This window comes from Nanorana parkeri, unplaced genomic scaffold (genome assembly GCF_000935625.1).
Source record: "Nanorana parkeri isolate BGI_ZX_2015 unplaced genomic scaffold, ASM93562v1 scaffold843, whole genome shotgun sequence".
NCBI lineage: Eukaryota > Metazoa > Chordata > Amphibia > Anura > Dicroglossidae > Nanorana > Nanorana parkeri.
Window position 1 is genome coordinate 381,657 of NW_017307111.1, and position 19,104 is coordinate 400,760.

The 19,104-nt window shown below is 39.5% G+C and overlaps 1 protein-coding gene across 1 annotated transcript in view; it reads left to right on the forward strand.

Moving 5' to 3' along the window:
- LOC108794372 (partitioning defective 3 homolog B-like) overlaps nucleotides 1-7,747 on the forward strand; it is a 313,176-nt gene extending 305,429 nt beyond the window's left edge. The window contains exons 8-10 of the mRNA XM_018565402.1: nucleotides 2,848-3,182; nucleotides 4,636-4,775; nucleotides 7,592-7,747. Of these exons, the coding sequence (XP_018420904.1) occupies nucleotides 2,848-3,182; nucleotides 4,636-4,775; nucleotides 7,592-7,747 (631 nt within the window). The remainder of the gene's footprint in view (nucleotides 1-2,847; nucleotides 3,183-4,635; nucleotides 4,776-7,591) is intronic.
- Nucleotides 7,748-19,104: the final 11,357 nt, after the last annotated feature.

The window sequence follows — 19,104 nt, forward strand, 5'->3', positions numbered from 1 at the left end:
ACTCTTTTTCTGTTCTGCTCGGTCCCTCTGAGGGACCGAGCAGAACAGCCGAGCCAAATGCCGCTCGGCGGCATTCGGCTATTCACTCACTGCTGTTCGGCATCTTTAAGTATAGCCGGAACAGCAGTGAGAAGCCTGCCGGAGGTTCGGCTCAGCCGATCCAGATGTTGGATCGGCTGAGTGGAACTCCTTCTGCACTTCTGGTCGGCCGAACATGCTGAGCATGTTCGGCCGACCCGAAGCCACACGAAGCAGGCCATTTACGGCAGATTTCAGCCGATGTACGGCTGAAATCAGCCGTACCAGCCTGAAGTGAATAGCCGAACAGTGTTCGGCTCACTTCACTTCTGATCGGTCATTCACTCGGCTGCCCTCGGCAGCATAGTGAATAGACCCCATGGTGTTTTTGGGGTAATGCACCAGGCATACTGTAGCTTTTTCATTGAAAGCCAAAAAGTTAAATTTTAGTCTTTATCTGACCAGGGTACCTTCTTCCATATGTTAAGGGAGTCACTTGCATGCCTTTTGGCAAACAGCAAATGTGTTTGCTTATTTTTTTTCTGTAAGTAATGGCTTTTTTCTGGCCATTAAGGCCAGCTCTGTGAAGTGCATGGCTTAAAGTGCTCCTGTGAACAGATACTACAATCTCCGCTGTGGAGCTTGCAGCTCTCTCATGGTTATCTCTGGTCTCTTTGTTGCCTCTCTGATTAATGCCCTCCTTGCCTTGTCTGTGTGTTTTGGTGGGCAGCCCTCTCTTGGCTGTTTTTTTTTGTGGTGCTATATTATTTTCATTTTTTAATAATGGTGTGGTCAGTGCGATGTTCAACGTTTTGGGTGCTTTTTTTTAATAACCAAACCGTGATCTGTACTTCTCCACAACTTGACCTGTTTGGAGAGCTCATTGAGCTTCATGTTGCCGGTGTGTGTGTGTATATATGTATGTATGTATGTATGTATGTATGTATGTATATATGTATATGTAGATCTATATATATATATAGATATAGATAGATCTATCTATCTATCTATCTATCTATCTATCTATGTGACACTTAGATTGCACACAGATGGTCTTTTTTTAACTGATTATGTGACTTCTGAATGTAATTGGTTGCACCAGATATTATGTAGGGGCTTCATAGCAACAGGGGTGAATACAAATGCATGCACCACTTTTCCATGTTTTATACTTTTTTTATTTCACTTAAATTTCACTTCATTTTCACTTATTTTGTGTATGTCCATTGTGTGTAATGCAAATAAAAATCTATTTTAACTCCAGGTGGTAATGCAACAAATTAGGCAAAATGTCAAGGGGGCTGAATACTTAAGCAAACCATTTTTCATTTGTAAAGAGAGAGGGACCCTTTGCCTGGGTCAGCTTTTTTTTTTTTTTTAATTTTGGTTGTGGCATAAATAATGTTCCATGCGTCTTCAGCAGGAAATAATACGTGTCTGTAATGATGGCCTTGCCTCTGTGGGTTCTGGATACCATCTGGGCATTACACACAATGCTTAGCTGTGGGGAGCAGATTTGTAAACAAGCAAATAAGTTGTTCCAGTGAACTTATTTTGATTTTTGGACTTGGTTTATCCTGAATTTCTCATTACACCACTGACATAATGATTGTTCCCTTTTCTGTGCAGTGCATAGAAAAATATTTTCTTTACTGTTTTTAGAGGCCTACTCTAAGCCCTCTACTCTAAGCACTTTTTCTGGCCAAAATCCTCCCCCATAAAAAATAAATCCCATTCCTTTCTATGGCCATGTTCGCATCTGAGCATTTGGTCTCTTGTAGCAAAACACCTGTCACTGGAAAAAAAAAGTATATGAACTTCTTTTTGGTGCTTCTTGGCCCCAAAGACTTCAATAGAAATGCTGAAAGGGCGTATACTGCGTTTTTGTATGTATTGTATGCACATTTGCCATATACATCAATGTGTCACAATCTCCTCACAAAAATGCACAACTTAATGTACGCCTGTAATCCACACGCAACACAAAATGCACTAAGAACATGCATATTTGATGTCGCTTAGGTGTGAATAAGGGCTTAAGTTTCTGCAGCACATGGCTAATATTTGCAACCTTTTAGCCCTCATTCACACCTAAGTGACATCAAATATGCAAATTTTTAGCATGTTTTGTGTAGCACATTTTTTGCACCTTTTTATTGCGCGTTTTACATACAGTCATGTGTTTTGTGAGCAGATTGTGGCACATTGATGTGAATGGACAAACATGCATATATATGTGCACAGATGCACACAAATGCAGCAAACACGCATATTTGAGCATTTCCATTGAAGTCTATGGGGCCAGGAAGCGCAGAATTTGCCAAAAAGAAGCTCATACTTTCTTTAATCGATGAGCGTTTTGAACATGGCCATAGAAACGAATGGGGGGCATTTCTAGTGTTTTTCTCGGGCAGAAATAGCACTACAAAATACTCAGTGTGAATGAAAGATTATGGTTTGGTAGCTAGCACCAATATTGCATGATCAGACACACTTACTAATAGAGCAATATTCACCTTTATTGCACAGGTAAAGAAAGATGCTCATAATATTTTTTAATATTACTAACATTTCCCTCCTGATTTTTTTTTTTTTTTTTTGCTAAGCCCTCTGCCCCACCCATGGTTATTCCCTTCCAAATCTAACATTTCTCACCTAGAGTGGGTTTCTCTATTATGTTTGCCCACCAAAGATTTTCATCACATCACTTTCTTTAGAGGTCATAAAACTATTAATAATTATATGGCTACTATTAATTATCCATCAGGGTATTAACACTTTGTAGTGCATGTTATGAAGTATTAAGCTCTTGACTTTCTTGTATCCTAGGGCACAGGATATTTTCAGACAAGCAATGAAATATCCTAGTGTATTAGTGGAAGTTGTGCCATCTCATACCCGTGAGCTTTATGAGAAAACTGCCATATCTGACTTGGCACTGGAAGACGAAGATGATGACGTACCTAATATAAAACCACCTCCTCCACCTAGCCATGCAAAGCTAAGTGGGAAGAACAGTGACCACATTAATGGTTTGGATTCTGCACTGTCACTACAGTCATCAGTAGGCCCAGACCTAACAGGTCATAGTAGTTCATACCCTTCACCTCTGGACTTTGGAACTAAGAAAACTACCAAGATAACAAGGATTGATCTGAAAAAGGGTAATTATTAATTTATGTGTTGTGCCTTAAAGAAATGTGGTGTGTTTGTGTATATTAAACAAAACAAATGGCAGACACACTTATCAATTTGTTACCAGCTTTACAGCAAGGTGCACAAGGAAGGGCTTTAAACAGTAATAGCAAAAAGTTTCCCAGCACACTCGCAAGCCAGCATGCAAAAAAAGTGTGTTGAGTGCGTTTGCCATTTGTTTTGCTTGACTGATTTGGTGCAGTGACACACGGGGGGGGCTCAGCTTCCATAGTGATGTGTGGGGTCCCTTGTTTGTCAGGAGATTGGGCTTCCTCCTGACAAACCTGCACCCAATTTAATCTTTTGCCACATGTGCTCCAAGATGGAGATTCTCATAGTTTAGAGTTAGGACCGCACTATATGGATGTGCCTTGGCGCGGCTGTGCGGCTTTCACATTTTCGGCAGAAGACGTGTATCTAAACCACTGTTTGTAACCTCAGCGGTGAGACAAATTTTATGCATGCTGACTTGTGAGTGTGCTGGGAAACTTTTTGCTTTGTGTATATTAAGCCCCTTCGCCTGGAAAAAACAGGGACCACACTGCCCCCCTTATCGGAGTTACTGTATGCTTGCAATAACTCAATAAGGCATTCATTATCATTATCGGAGGCCACAAGTGGATGGTTCTTATCATTGGAGGTGAAGTTTGGATGAACCATTCCAGTAAGTGGGTAGCCCTGGTTGGAACTGCTCGGTCACTAGACAGGACTTGGGCAGAACATAGGCAAGTGTGCCACCCATGCATCATGTTGCTGAATGCTGGTAACACATCCCCTTGTTTAATGTTCTAGTCTGCTGCCATTTTTGTTTTTACAGTCTCACTGAGTGGTAATTTGTCATGGTGGAATAGTTTATTATGTACTGGAGCTGATCCAATCTTGGTCAGTATAACTAAAAGTTATAGTAGGAGTAGGAGGACAATTTCTAGGCATATTGTTGCAAAGCAAACTGTCTCTTTCAACCTCTTTTTCCCCTTTTGCAACTTGCTATCTTGATACTAAGGAGATCAAGTTTAATGGGGCAGATTGGAGCTGACACAAGACAGTCATTCTGGGGTGGTAAGTAGTATACACCTGGCCCCATGGACAAGACTTAACTTGCAACTACCACTTGGATAATGGAAAGTGCCTACGTTAATATATTGGGATCAATGTGGGCAGGGAACTTTGGAGAGAAAGAAGCAGAAAAAGCAAATACATTGTATAAAGTGCAGTAACGTATAGCAACTCATCGGAAATTGTCTTATAACTCTTCTCACCACTATGAACTAAGCTTGCATGTCTGTTATTGTACACAGTTAATGTGGAGATGGATTAAAAAAGAAGTATATTGTATCACTCTGTCTTCTGGGGATATACTCTTTATGAAGACAACTGTTTAGAGCATCTGTTACATATTTCTATTACCCCCTTCCAATTCAGGTGCAGATGGGCTTGGATTCACAGTGGTCACCAGGGACTCCACATTACATGGGCCTGGCCCTATTTTCGTAAAAAATATTCTTCCTAAAGGAGCAGCCATAAAGGATGGACGATTGCTGTCTGGAGACCGAATAGTAGAGGTATATGAATGATCAGCTTTAATGTCCTCTTTTTTTGTAGAATTGGTCAAAACAAAGTTCAGGAACATACCAAAGTTTCATTTAAAAATGGTCATTCCTGTGCTCAGACCTAATTTATTTAACCTGTGTGGTGTATTCTAACTCAGTGCAAAAAAAATGTGCTTTTGAATAGAATCTCTGAGATTAGACAAGATAACTGTGGAAATGTTCACGCACAGATTTTAGATTGCAAACATTAAAGTAAACTTGCTAAAGTCTACATCAATTTAAAAGCAATTCCTTTCTCAATTTGCTTTCAGGATTTATGTATTAAAAAAATAGATGATATATTTTTAGTGTTATTCTCCTGCCTTAGAAACCCGTTTCCATGGCAGCATAAATTGAGGAGTCAACTATGGAAAGATTCTGATGGGACTCTACCTTCCAGGGCGAATTTTGCATTGAAGTTGGTCATGATTCTTGTATGCTTTTATATGTTTTATTTCTGTTTTCCAATTTAAAGAAATGTAACCTCTTTACTCTTTGGTCCTTGTTCAGCACGCTGTGAAATGGCTTCTCTAAGAATAGGGTAAGGGGTCATCTTAATTACAATGGCAAATAGGCTTCTTTGCTGTTGTGAAGAAAGTACTGGATCTCAGTTTTGTGGATTTACAGCTAGTATATTGTTTTGTTTGAAAATGCAGGTTGCGAGAACCTGGAGCAAACTGTTTTTAAATACTGCCAGCTAAGGCAGTGCAGTAGTTTCCTAAAAGCATGTGTAATAACATATGGGGAAACAATGGAAATAATTTCCATTGTAATAATTACAATTATTTATTACAATGGAATTATTGTTACAATGGAATTATTATTGTTACAATGGAATTATTATTACAATGGAATTATTCCATTATTATAATGGAAATTATTACAATGGAAATAAATAATCCAATCCTACTCAGAGAATTCTAAGTGCCACACATGTATGTTTGGTCTGGCTTTTAACAGTGATTGCTGTATGGCAGAAACTGTATTTAGCTTATGTCACATTGGCTAAAGGTTTATATTTAATATAAAATAGCTTATTGTGCTAAAACCTTTTTCTTATGTGCTTGAATGCCATTATCCTTAACGTGCAACTGAAGCCAAAATAGTTTTTATTTTAGTTTTGGATAGAGTGAAAGGGATCGGAACACCTGTCAGGTTTCTACATCTGTCTGTAACCCCTTTAGAGAGATTCCCTCTCTCTATTTGTCCTTGTGACCATTATCTCTGAAAGTTGAAAGATAATCCCAAAATGTTGGGATTGTCATCGGAACAGGAATAGATGGGAAATACTTAAATCTGGACACTAGTTCTGGCGACCCTGCTGACCACCAGGGATTTCCCTAGCATTGGAGAGATTTATTCTGAGTTCCGGTTGTGGATCTCAGACAGAAGCCCTACTCAAACAATAAACCATGTATCTAGTCAGGAAGAATCTCTGTACTACATAATTCATGGTAGATCTAATGAAGATTGTTTAATCAACCTACAAGCTATATGGCCAGCTTTGAAGTATAACTAAAGAAAATACTTTTTTCTAGAGTGGTGAGGGATTAAAACCATTGTTGAGCTTTTATTGCGGTCTGTGTCCACATTAGGGAGATTCGGTCTCTCTAATTGTCCTGGTAACCAATATTACCGGGAATGAAAGTGAGGGGAAATAAGAATGTTGATTAACCACCAGAACAGGAATAGAGGAGAGATCTTCAAATGGGGACATTTATCCCTGTTATTACAGGAATAAATGTGTTTTTTCCTCTCGTAGGAAAAATATCCTCTCACATCCTATTGAGCCTAGTGATGGGAAATCTCCCAAGGAAATACAGATGGGGAAAAATAAATCTAGGTAACCCCACATAAGGAGGGTTCTACTACCTCTTATATCTATTGCAGTTTGTTTATGCAGTAATAAACATGCAAGACTTGTTGCCGTTAACACCATATTACTTCTTTAGGAAATAGGCCTATTATGAATCATATTTGCCATATCATTTAAGCAGAATTGATATTCATTAATCATTTGCTGACTCTTTGTACGGTATTGATCTTTGTAGTTCTAAGTCTTCCAACTTGGAATTGCAAAGGTTTACATAGCAGTTACAGGCAACACATAAGTGAATTGATAATGTTATCAGCCAGTGTACCATTCATTCCTTAAGATATTTGTAATCATATTCGCCCTGCTTTGCTTTTGATTATTAGATTATAATTTTTATTATCATGTACATTCGTAAAATAAGCAGACTTTTTCACATCAAAATAAATAAAAAGATTAACGATAAAGTGGGTTATTTATATACAATTTGCAGGCCCCTTCTTAATGTTCTTAAAACCTTTTATTTCCCAGATCGAATTTAGTGTTTTATTAATATGTTATGTAGCTGAGCAGCATGGGAAATAAATACTTCTTTCCTCTGTGCCTCAGCTCCATCTAGTGGCCATAAAGTATTCTTACAACACACTACATTTGGACTAGGGAACAATATATTAATAACATTATTTTTTTTTGCAATATTAGCCCAAAATGAACATTTACAGATATCTGCAAGGCAAATGGCCCTTCTAAATGTTTATAAAAGAACCCAACATTTGTTTAAATGCAAAATGTCCATTTGAGTATTTAATACACAGTATGTAGCGTTGCAGCATATACATTGCATATCTGTGTATTTAATTGAGGATATTATACTAAAGAATTAACAACTTCTGCAAAAAGACTTTTCAGAATGTTCATTTTAATAAAGCCATGCAGGGGTTAATTAAAACTGTTTACATTTTGTGTTCCCTTTAAGGTTAATGGCATAGTTATTGCTGGGAAAACACAAGAGGAGCTTGTGGCCATGCTAAGGAGTACCAAGCTGGGCGAGACAGTGTCTTTGGTGGTTGCTCGACAGGAAGAAGCTTTCTTACCTCGCGAACTGGTAATGTCTCTAACACTACAGCCTTGAATACATTGCATGCTGTTTGTTGCCAGACTGACCACCTCTCAGGGAGACGCCAGACCGCAGGCAGTGAGATCAGCTTACACTATATCAAAATCAAACAAGTGACATCATAAGCTATGGGATGTGATTTTGTCATGGGTATCACACAGCACTTGATTTATTGAGAAGTCCATGAATATATCCAACTCCAGAGAAAATGTATGGATGATTTAAAACTGCCATGACAAGTCATAAAATGTAACCCTGCAGGATTTAAAAGGCACGCCGAGGTAAAGTGGCATGCTGATTTGATCCCAGCATGATAAATGCACAGCCAAGCTCATCGGCTGTTATTGTATTACTCTTGCAGCCTCAGTAAACACTTTGTGTAATTCCTAATCAGAGTCGAACTTTCTGTAATTATGACAGAACTCATTTTACATGGTAGATCAGTTTTACAGATTTAAAGGTTCTGGCAGACTGTTTGCTATATGTTACAAGGTTATACTAATAGTGGAAGGAATCTGCATTATGTCTTTTCATATGTTTTTCTTATTTTTTCAGCATTGTTATTGTTACTTTTACTTTGGTTATGAGTGTTACCACAAGTGTAAACTATTTACAGTTTGTTATTCTCTCATATAATATAACTTTTATCTAAATGTAGATTGTATTCAGGGGAATTGATTAAATCTGGAGCAGACAGAATCCGGAGCAGTTGCCTGTAGTAATCAATTAGCTTCTATATTTTATTTTAACTTAATTGCCAAAACTGAAGATAGAAGCTGGTTGGTTGCCATGGGGAAACTGCCTCAGATTTTGGCTGATGCAGTTTTTATAATTCCCCCCAATGAGGTAGAAACCATGAGGTGCTTTATGAGAAAAATGTATGTGTGTATATCTATCTATCTATCTATCTATCTCGATCGATCGATCGATAGAGATATATATATAGATCTATATATATATATCGATCGATCGATAGAGATATATATAGATCTATATATATATATATATATCGATCGATAGATATAATGGACTCCTCCGCCCATCCCCAAGTGGCTCCGTTGGCTAACGAAGGGAAGTGGGTAGGAGTCCGGTGTCGTCGATGTCCGTGGCGGCTAACGAAGGGAAGGGGGGAGGAGTCCGGTGACGTCGATGTCGGTGACGACCCCCCTTTGTTAGCCGACAGGGCCACTTGGGCCGGTGAGTTTGCCCAAGAAACTTTCTGCACGAGCGCCAGCCAAGGCATTGGCCTATACACATACAGCACAGCAATGAAGTAATAAAATGAACTAGGATCACACTAATCCAGCACCATATTATTCTGAGTTGCCCCAAGTTGTCATATTGAGTGGGGCACGTGAGATTAATAACATGCTGGATTAGTGTGATCCTAGTTCATTTTTATTTGTAACCTCCCCCTAATCTGATGTGAGCCTAGACAATTTAGGTAATAAGAGTTACTACACATCCAGTCTACATGACACTAAACATCACAGCAGACCCACTGACATTGACAAACCCACTGGTCTGGCTCCTATATGTAAAGGGAGTCAATCAAAAATATATACTGTCCCTGGCAATGCCAACACATACTAACTCTGTTCACTGACTATGCGAGAAAGAGAGGGTGGAAGGAGTTAGGGTGTTTTAGTATTGCTGAGGGTGGTATATCTTCATGATTTGACATGTTAAATGTAGTGATATGTTTCCCTTCTCTTGCAGCACATGCTCCTGTGGTGTGACATGTGGACTGCATCTGTTCCACTGATGTTTTATAAATGTTATGGTGGAATGCATGCAGATAATTGCACAGTGAGCAGGGGCCTGACATACCACCAACAATTATTGGTATTGCTAGTAGTAATTATTCTTCAGGAATGGAAGTTTGAATTGGCTTTAGATATGTTCTTTGTAGCTAATTTATATAGTGGGGTTATTACACTTTTTTAAATGTTACTGTTCACATTTGTAACTGTAAAGGTGCCCATAGACAAAATATGACAATTGATAATAAATGTTCTTGCAAATTATCGTCCCAACTGATACTCTCCCTTTCCCTCCAGCCAATAAGTATCCTCTGAAGGTGACCCTTGACAGGTTTACATTTAGTTGTGTTTTGTTTAGTGGGAGGCCAACAGTCTTGGTGTGGCAGGGCCATCAAGGGTATCACTAATCAGGCCACAAATCTAGTCATATCCATATTTCTAACTATTTGGTAGCAAAGATAGGAAGTGTAAAAGTAGATTTTTTTTTGTTAGAAGTGTCAGACTTCCACATTTGGATGCGATAACCTAAAAGTAGGCCACAAGAGTTCTACTGAGGGCCACACTTGCATTATTGAAATATATTGTTAAACCACTTCTTTAGTTATCAGCATGTCATTTTTGAAGTCTTACTTAAAAAGAGTTTGAAATGTTTAAACATGTATTTTCACTATTTTTGTACATTGTACAATGTGAAGGCATCAAAGAAAGGAGTAAGTGGGCAATGTGTGGCCCACAGAACATCACTTTGTCTTGTTTGCTTTACATGCATCAGTGTTCTGTTTGGGACCAGGAAACTGCACTAAAGCATTTTTAATGTTTTACTCCTAAATATTACCTGATGTCTTACATTGACTTCTGATTGTTTATGTTAACATACAGAATATAGAAATGTGAAACACATTTCACTTCTTGGGCTTAATTGATACGAAGGGGTGAAACAAGTGGGAGACTGTCTTAATTATGGTTGGCCAAGAGACTTTACCGGATGTTTGTATTTTTATTTAACAAATGTAATATACTCTACAAGAAACATGACTTGTGACCCATTACATGTTTTATTATGCCTTTACAACATGTTTTTTTCTGCAACACTGTATTTTACTTTGATGGAAAATACAACATTTTTCATAATTATCAGATTGTCATCGATGAAGCTCTTGAGTTTCCTTCCTGGAGTCTGAGGTTTATATTAGCCATAAATGTCTTCCTTAGTTTGTGTCTGTAACTCATAGCCTCTTCCATTTGTATTTAATTCTCTGCCGGCGTGAGACATATCAGTTACAATATAGACAAAGAGGCCTCTGTCCCACCTTATCTTGATTGATGTAGGTGTGTATATTTGACCTCTTATTGAGAAACGGGCAATATGAAGGTCTGGTCAAATGCGTCCTTTTCCTGTCTTTCAGCAAGAAATTACCCAGTGTCATCTGCACACCTATTTGAGTCATGTAGGCTGCTTAAATGGTCTTTCTAATGCTTCATTCGACGTATTACTTTTTTATTTCCTTGTTTTTATTGTTAGTGTTTCCTGCACTGTATATGTCTACAAGTATGGGAGTGTGTACATGATACCAACAGGAAGCTGTGGGGAAAGAACATCCCTGGCTTTTGACTTTGTCATTTTTATTAATCACAATATAACATTCTTCAATTGAAATCATTATCTGTAGCCCTAGTATGTTGTGATTTTTTTTCCCCCCAACAATAATTCTTTATTGGGATTATAAAATAAATATACAGAGGATAACATAGTGGTGGCACATTGTATACAGATCAAGATACAAGATGAGAGCAGTATAAACAGCGTAATAAAACAGGTATTAAGGCAAATGGTCGTATGGTATGAGCAGAAACATCTATACATGCATTGAACCATATTTAAGACCTGTGTCTGGAGCAAACCATACATAACAATATATATGCAACATCAAGAGAACCGAAAACAGGACTAACATCTGTGGACTGTATTCATGGTGGTAAATGGTGGAGGAATAAGAAATAGGGATAAATAAAAAAGGATAGGAGGAGGAAAAGAGGAATATCAGAGCTGATTGCCATTAAAAAGAAGAGATAAATAAAGCTAGAGAAAGGGAACACAATACCTCAATATGTTAACAAGGTACACTTGAATGCAGGGGCTTGTACCAGTAAGAGTTCAATTATCAAAAGAGCATTGGGGGTAAATAGAGCCTGTTGTAGGGATTGAGTATGACTATAGAGGTAAAGTAAAGATCTAGGGGTTAACATGTAAAGTTATTTTGCCAGAATGTAGAGTGCTAAGATGTCAGCAGCGTGCAACGATAATCAGCTAACCAACATGCCCAATTGGTTGTAAAGATATCCCACCGGCAGTAGGCTTTAGCATAAAATGATTCAAAAGGGACATGTTTATTGAGTATTTCAGGCTAGGGCCTTCTTTTCGTTTCCATATCTTGTTATAGCAAGTCTGGCAGCGACCAGAGTGTGGGGGTACAAAGGTAGGCTGCTTGGGAGGCCAGTCTAATATACTGATACCTACTAGAGCAAGTTGAGGTGAAGGGGTTGACTGAGTAATAGATGACATGAATCAGAACATTAAGGACCACATTGGTTCCAGTAATATACAGAACCACCAAATGTGTCAAAGACCCAATTCCTCTACATTCATGACAACATTTTGGAGATGTGGTTGGAAAATTTTTTGCTAACCTCTGCACGGTAAGATACCACTTGAATTTTCTGAAGGGACTCACAATAAATGATGCAATTAGAAGTTTTCAAAGGTCATGAAATAACTTTAAACCACTGGTTGTAAAGTTTAATTCCGTTTCCTACCATTCCATGGACGGTAGCTTACCCAAGGGTAGTGGCTCAGCAAGAAACCTGTCAAAATAGGAAATGCCTTTGCGGAGAGGATTGGGACTCTGAAAAAATGATATAATTTTCCTTTAAAAAAAAAAAAAGATCCTTTAGATTTATAGAAGCAAGGTAATGCCGAAGTCTATGAAATAAAAAAAAATCTTTAGAGGGAACTGTGTATTGGTGTTGGAGATCTTCATTATCATAGAGCTTATCCATATGAGTCAGTCCAGATGCAATCCATTGCAAAAAACTAATGTCCTCAAGAATGACTCCAGCGGATGAGATAGGGATATATCGGAGTAGGGAATTATTGTCGGGCAAGGGAGTCGCAATAATAGATGACCAGACTGAGGGGAGCAGTAACCATGTCCAAAAATGATCTCTGGGGCGTAGTATGTAATAGCGTGGAACATAATAATGAGAGGAGATCAGTGTTGGAAGGGACAGCTTCTATTTTTGCCCAATTTTTTTGGAGGAGAGCCACCAGTGAGTAGTTTGGTCTATAATAGTGGCTTTATAATACTTGGCGACATCTGGAGCTCCAAAACAGCATAGGATTTCGGGACTTATAAACAGGACATAGAGATGCATGGTCTTTTGCCACCCTAAATAAAAGAGTCCATAATTTTTTGAAGAGTTTTAAAAAAAGAAGGCAATACAGGGACAGGCATAGCTCGAAAGAGATATAGAATGTATGGGATAACCAACATTTTAGTCAACATAATTTTACCTGCCAGGAGGCAGGATCAGTTTGTACATTTTTACAAAGGTCCCTGACTTTGTCAAGGAGAGGCATGTAGGTAACTTTAAAGAGTTGGGAGCTAGGTGAGGTTATTCTTTTTTTTACACCTTTTGCCTTTTAAAGTTGACCTGAACTCAAGTGAAGATTTTGTACCTTATAGAGAACATTTAAAAATGTTTATTGTGCCTAAGCAGTACCCTGAAAAATGTACCTTTTGTTATTATGCCTCAAGGTTACAAGCCAAAATTTTAACATTTCACACAGTCACTTTTTCTTATGGGCACATAGTTGAAGTACAACTTCTGTTATGTTGTCACAGGGTTAGGAAAGCTTATGCTGCCAATGTTTTACTTAGGTTAATCCCCCTGTCCTCTGATAACTCGGCCAGCTTAGTATGTAGTGAGAGGTATGTATGTAGTATGTATGTATGTATGTAGAAGAAGAAAGCTCACAAACTGTCTGCTTTTCTACATGGTGTCAAGTAAAGTTTAAAAGCCCACTGCTCATGATGTTCTGGGACAGTGGATCCCTGCTGCTGTATTTTCAAGTAATGCAGTACACATGCCCAATTATACTAGAATCCCAGACAACCACATAAGAAAATAGGTTTTGTGACAGACAGTTAACAACCCTGCTGAACCTAGACACTCCTGTTATTTAGCCTAATAGCTATCTGCAGTGAAATATCATCTGAGGCACTCCTGCTTCTGACTACTAGGGGTTGATTTACTAACCTTATAAACACACCACGAACATGTATACACCTCTGTAGTGTGTTCCCTCCCAGCATGATCTATGGGTGGAATCTAAACACCTTTGTAGTGTGTACACACCCAGCAGGTGTGTTGTGCAAAGCCAAGCATGAATTGCAAGGTGATGTTGTGTAAATTAGCTCTATGTTGTGTTGCTTGCGTTGATGAATGCAGGAATGTAAATGCATGAGCTAACCATTTTTGTCTAAACTGTGAAGCAGCATTATATATGCATCATGTGCATGATTTTTCCATATATGGCATTAGTGGAAATATGCTTTTAGAGACTTTTTGGTTGATAAATACGCTTTGCTGTGTAAAAATCACATGCACCTAGTGCGTGCGTGTGTTTAGGTTAGTAAATCACCCCCCTAGTCTCATGAGATTTGGAGTGAGATTTGGTCATGCCACTATTGTGCTGCTCACTCCTGATTGCTTTCTCGAAATAAAACTGTACCTGTAGACCTGAAGTGCAACTACCTTCCTATTTCTGCTGTATTCATCCTTTTGATCTGTGTTTCCACCACCTCTACTTTTTGATATTTAACTCACCATCTGGAAGGGGGTGGTGTAGGTCAGCTCTGACATCAGCCTTTCTCTTCCACACAGAAACAAAGTGCATAAACAAACTTGGTAAGTCACACACAGGGAACAGATCACCTGCAGAAACACCACAGCACTGTTGACTAGTTGATTAGTTCTTTACCCTCTGCTTGCCTTTTATAGGTACAGCTTCTACAGAACTGATTCTCTTTAAACATTGGATGGTTTTAAAATAATCATGTTTAATCCTAAAATTACACATGTGGATATGTGTTAGTTTGTTTCACACACTGCCCCAGCTTCCAATATGTAACTTTACCAAGCTATACAACTATGTATTAGTAATTGTGTTTCTTTTGTCATCTTTGCATTTACTTACGGTCTATAGTGCTGGTGGACTGAATATGGAATTTATGAACTTTAGAAACTGAATGCCATTGCACACTATTCTTCTTTCCTGGAATGTTCCTATTGGTGTGCCAATTGCTATAGATTCTGTGAAAATATGAGGTGGCTGAATACTTTCAACACCATAAAGAAGCAGGCTCAAGCTGGAGTACAGTTAACATATCTTCTGGTTGGTGACTTGTAATGCTATTTATACCTTCCTGTGGGAGTACTTTATATGTGATAATAACCAAGTTCCAAGGTTGTTTATAGGTTTAGATAATCCTCATACGTAGGTGTGTAGTGCAGGTTTATGAATATACATAGTTTATATGTATAATATTCACTGCCCAGTAAATCATATACCCTTTAAATATTTTAGCTTTTTTTGATATTTTTGTATCCTCTGAGAAAAAACATTTATAATGTGTCAATATTCATATATTAGTTCATCCACAGAACTGCATTTATACTTCCGGTTCCGGCGCCCGATGTAGCGGACGCAGAGTGTAGAGCTCCCGCGCGGCCAAGGATAATCTTTATATAAAATCGTGCCACGGCACACCACAACCCGAAATAGTCAACCGACTAATTACAAGAACTGCATTTATTTCCCATTGCTGCCAGGGATCATTGACCTTGTATTGGCTCTGTGGCTGCTATAGCTGAAGTGAATTCCCATATCTCCTAGTTCAGCGGATGAGTGTAACAGAAAATGCTTTCAAGTAAAGAAGTAACCCTGGAATCATTTAACATTTCTATGTGCAGAATATGACTTTTTAAAGATTGACAGAGCACAGCTGCTTTGTTTATACTCTGGTTGTATGCTCAACTACCTATTCAATACAGTTACAAGAAGCAATACTTTCTTATCAGGCATAATGACCTGTTTAATTGACCAACTCTCCAACTCTATTTGCAGAAATGCAGCCCTAGACTTGCAAGGAACATCCACCATGCTTCACTGTTGCCTGCAGACACTCATTAGTGTACCGCTCTCAAGCCCTTCGGTAAACACACTGCTACAGCCACATATTTCAAATTTTGACTCATTAGTCCAGAACACCTGCTGCCATTTTTCTGCACCCCAGTTCCTATGTTTTTGTGTATAGATTCCATGTCAGAGGTATAACTTTTTGGCCACAATTCTTCCATGAAGACCACTTCTGGCCAGACTTCTCTGGACAGTATATGAGTGTACCTGGGTCCCACTGGTTTACACCAGTTTGCTGCTGATGGCACTGCTGGACACCTCCCGATGTCAAAGGGAAGTAAGCATGATGTGTCTTTCATCTGCTGCATTGTTTTGTTGGCTGTCCACTGCATCTATGGTCCTCAATGTTGCCTGTTTCTTTCTGCTTCTTTAAAAGAGCTTGAACATCTTGAACATCTTGAAACCCCAGTTTTCTTTGACATCTTTGCCTGGGAGAAATCCTACTGATGCAGTATAACTACCTTGTGTGTCTGGCTGTCCCTCGACCAGTTTTAGGACTCCTACACAGCTGTTTCTGTTTCAGTTAATGACTGTTTCAACCTACATATGAATTTGATGTTCATTAGCACCTGTTTGGTATAATTGGTTAATCATACACCTGACTCTTCTTGAGTGTAAGTGTAAAGGTGCCCATAATCCTTACGACCATCGCAAGACTTTTGTCTTGCAATGGTCGTAAGCTTATTAAAAGCTCGTACGATCTGTCCATCTTGGGTGAGGGGCGGGCTTCCGATGACCGCAATGCAGAACGGGCAGTGTGCGCGTGCGCACACCGGCCCGTTCCGCAGCTGTCGAACGAGCAGGCTAGAAACCCGCCGACAATCGTACGATTCTCGGCGGGTTTTCGAGCATGCTGGTTCGACAAAAGACGTGCGACCGTACAGTAAAAACGGTTGCACGTCTTCGTTCACACTGCTTGATTCTCGTACGATCGCGGGATTTCCCGCGATTCTCGTACGAGAATTGAGTAGTGTATGGGCACCTTAAGAATTGATGCTGGTTTGAAGTCAAAGGGTAGTCACACCGATATCGATTTGTTTAAAAATTTTCCTCTGTTCAAACAAAATGATACCTTGTCGCACTCCATACCGGAAGAACCCAAAACTTGCTTACTTTATAGCATTTTTTGCACCTGCCTCAAACTTTTGCACAGTTCTATTTATTTACTATATAATTTTATATAAACAGAAACATTCTTGAAAATTATATTTATAGTAAAGAGAATTAGTCATGGTCGCAAGTGTGCTTGTACAGGCTTATTTATGAATAATTATGTTTGCCACCCCTTCCCCAGTTTTGCTTATCTTCCTTTGCCATTTAGTAAGTAATGCCCCATCCTGACTGGTTCTCTTAGGGCCTGTTCACATGATATCAGGTCCTGATCAGGTGCGGATCTGAAGACTGATGCGGTATGTTTTTGCCGTGTTTTTTGCTGGAGTGGGGCTGTTAGTATGTTAGCTGCAGTGCGTTTTTTGATGCGTTTTTGACGCGTTTGCGTTTCCTGACCGGAAAAATGTGACATGCAGTATTTTTTTCTTTCGTAAGCTGAACGGACTGCGCACGTGAGAACTGGACCCATTAAACAGTTACATAAATATAAATGTAAAAAAATACTATAGTTTGCTATGGTAGTAATTATCCAAAAAAATACAAATTTGCAGTCAGGTCTGCTTTAGCAATGTCTCTTTTTAGCCCCCTGGTCTGCTTTACAGTCTTCACATACTTCTTTGATTTTTTTTTTTTTAATCATGTAGTTTTTATTAGGGTTTATCAAACAGATTACATTAGAGGGACACATTGCTTTTGATAAAATATGAATTGCAGCATATGACCAAAATATCAGTAGCAATTAAAACAGTGACACAAGAGGAGAGATCATACATACAAAGGGCAAACAAAACAAAATTGTAAGGACAACCTAAAAAGACATCCCAACAGGTCCTGAAGCCCACCAACCAACCTCCTTCTAGATGCCACTCCTACACCGGGGCGCCCATACGTCCTCTGTATCCTTTATTGCTGCCTACATACCAAGACCATTGTTTACATTTCATCCCATATAGCTCTAGATCTTTAGAGGTACATTTCCCAGCTAGTACACACCAATCACAAAACTCTCACCCACCTCACAGGTATTATCTCTATGTTGAAAAATCACTCTTTCAAACGCTATCAATCGGTCAAGCTCCGCTATCAACATGTTGACCGTTGGGGAAATCCAATGAAGCGCAATTACTCTGCGTGCTGTAAACAGGGCCCTGGATACAGCTGTCAGAGTCATATCGTCCCAGAGGTCGGCATCTATAATGCCAAGCAAGCAAGTGTTCGGAGAGCAGGAGACCTGAACTGAAAAGACTGAGCTAATAGTTCTAGTGTCAGGATCCAGAGCACCCCCAGGTGGCACTGGAGCCAGGTCCTGTAGTTCCTGTGCTCGCCTGCGGGTGTCTCCAGCAGCCAGGAACTGTCAGGAACCTGCAGCTCCAATCATGGTACCCTGACATAGTGACCCCCCTCCAGTATCTGACTAGTTTGGGGCATCACCAAAGGAGGTGGGCAAGGGAACCCGGGGCTATCCCAAATTAGGGGCATTTAGAATCATTTCGAGGACTTCCGGTTCCGGCGCCTGATGTAGCGGACGCAGAGAAAAGAGCTCCCACACGGCCAGGAATTCATTTCGAAGCCCGATTCTAAAAAGGAATTCCGAAGATTTATACATCCTGTGGAGGATGGAGATTTGCGTCCACCTATGAGAAGAGGAGAGATACGACAATCCAACACCATGAAGAGCCATCTCCCATTCCTCATCCGTCAGGGTGCCCAGCTCCTCCTCCCATCTCTCTCTACTCAAAATTGGATATTTTATTAAGAATCGAGGCAGCAAAAGTGCATATATCTTTGAGATCAGCCCCCTCGTACTGGTAGAGGAGAACACTGGACTTAATAATTGAAGGCCACAGATCTGTACATCCCTGATTCCTGGATGGGCAGACAGAGCATGCCACAATTGTAAATATTGGTAAAAGTGAGACTTCTGTAGACTAAATTGTGATTGTAGCTGCTCAAAGCTTTTAAGTGAGTATACATCAGCTAGCATGTTAATTCCCAACTGTCTCCAGACAGCAAATCCCTTAAATTTGTATACTTCCGGGAGGGCACTGTTTTGCCAGAGTGGAGTGTGTACAGTATATTTCGGCACCCCCAGTAGATTCTTTACAGACACCCATGCCCTAGCAGTCATCCTTGGTGTCGAATGCGGGGACCGCGCCAGGTGTGGTGTCTCCAGCAGAGAGATTATGGGAGTATCCCCGTACATTGTGCACAATAGTTGGGCATTAAGGCGGGGGGGGGGG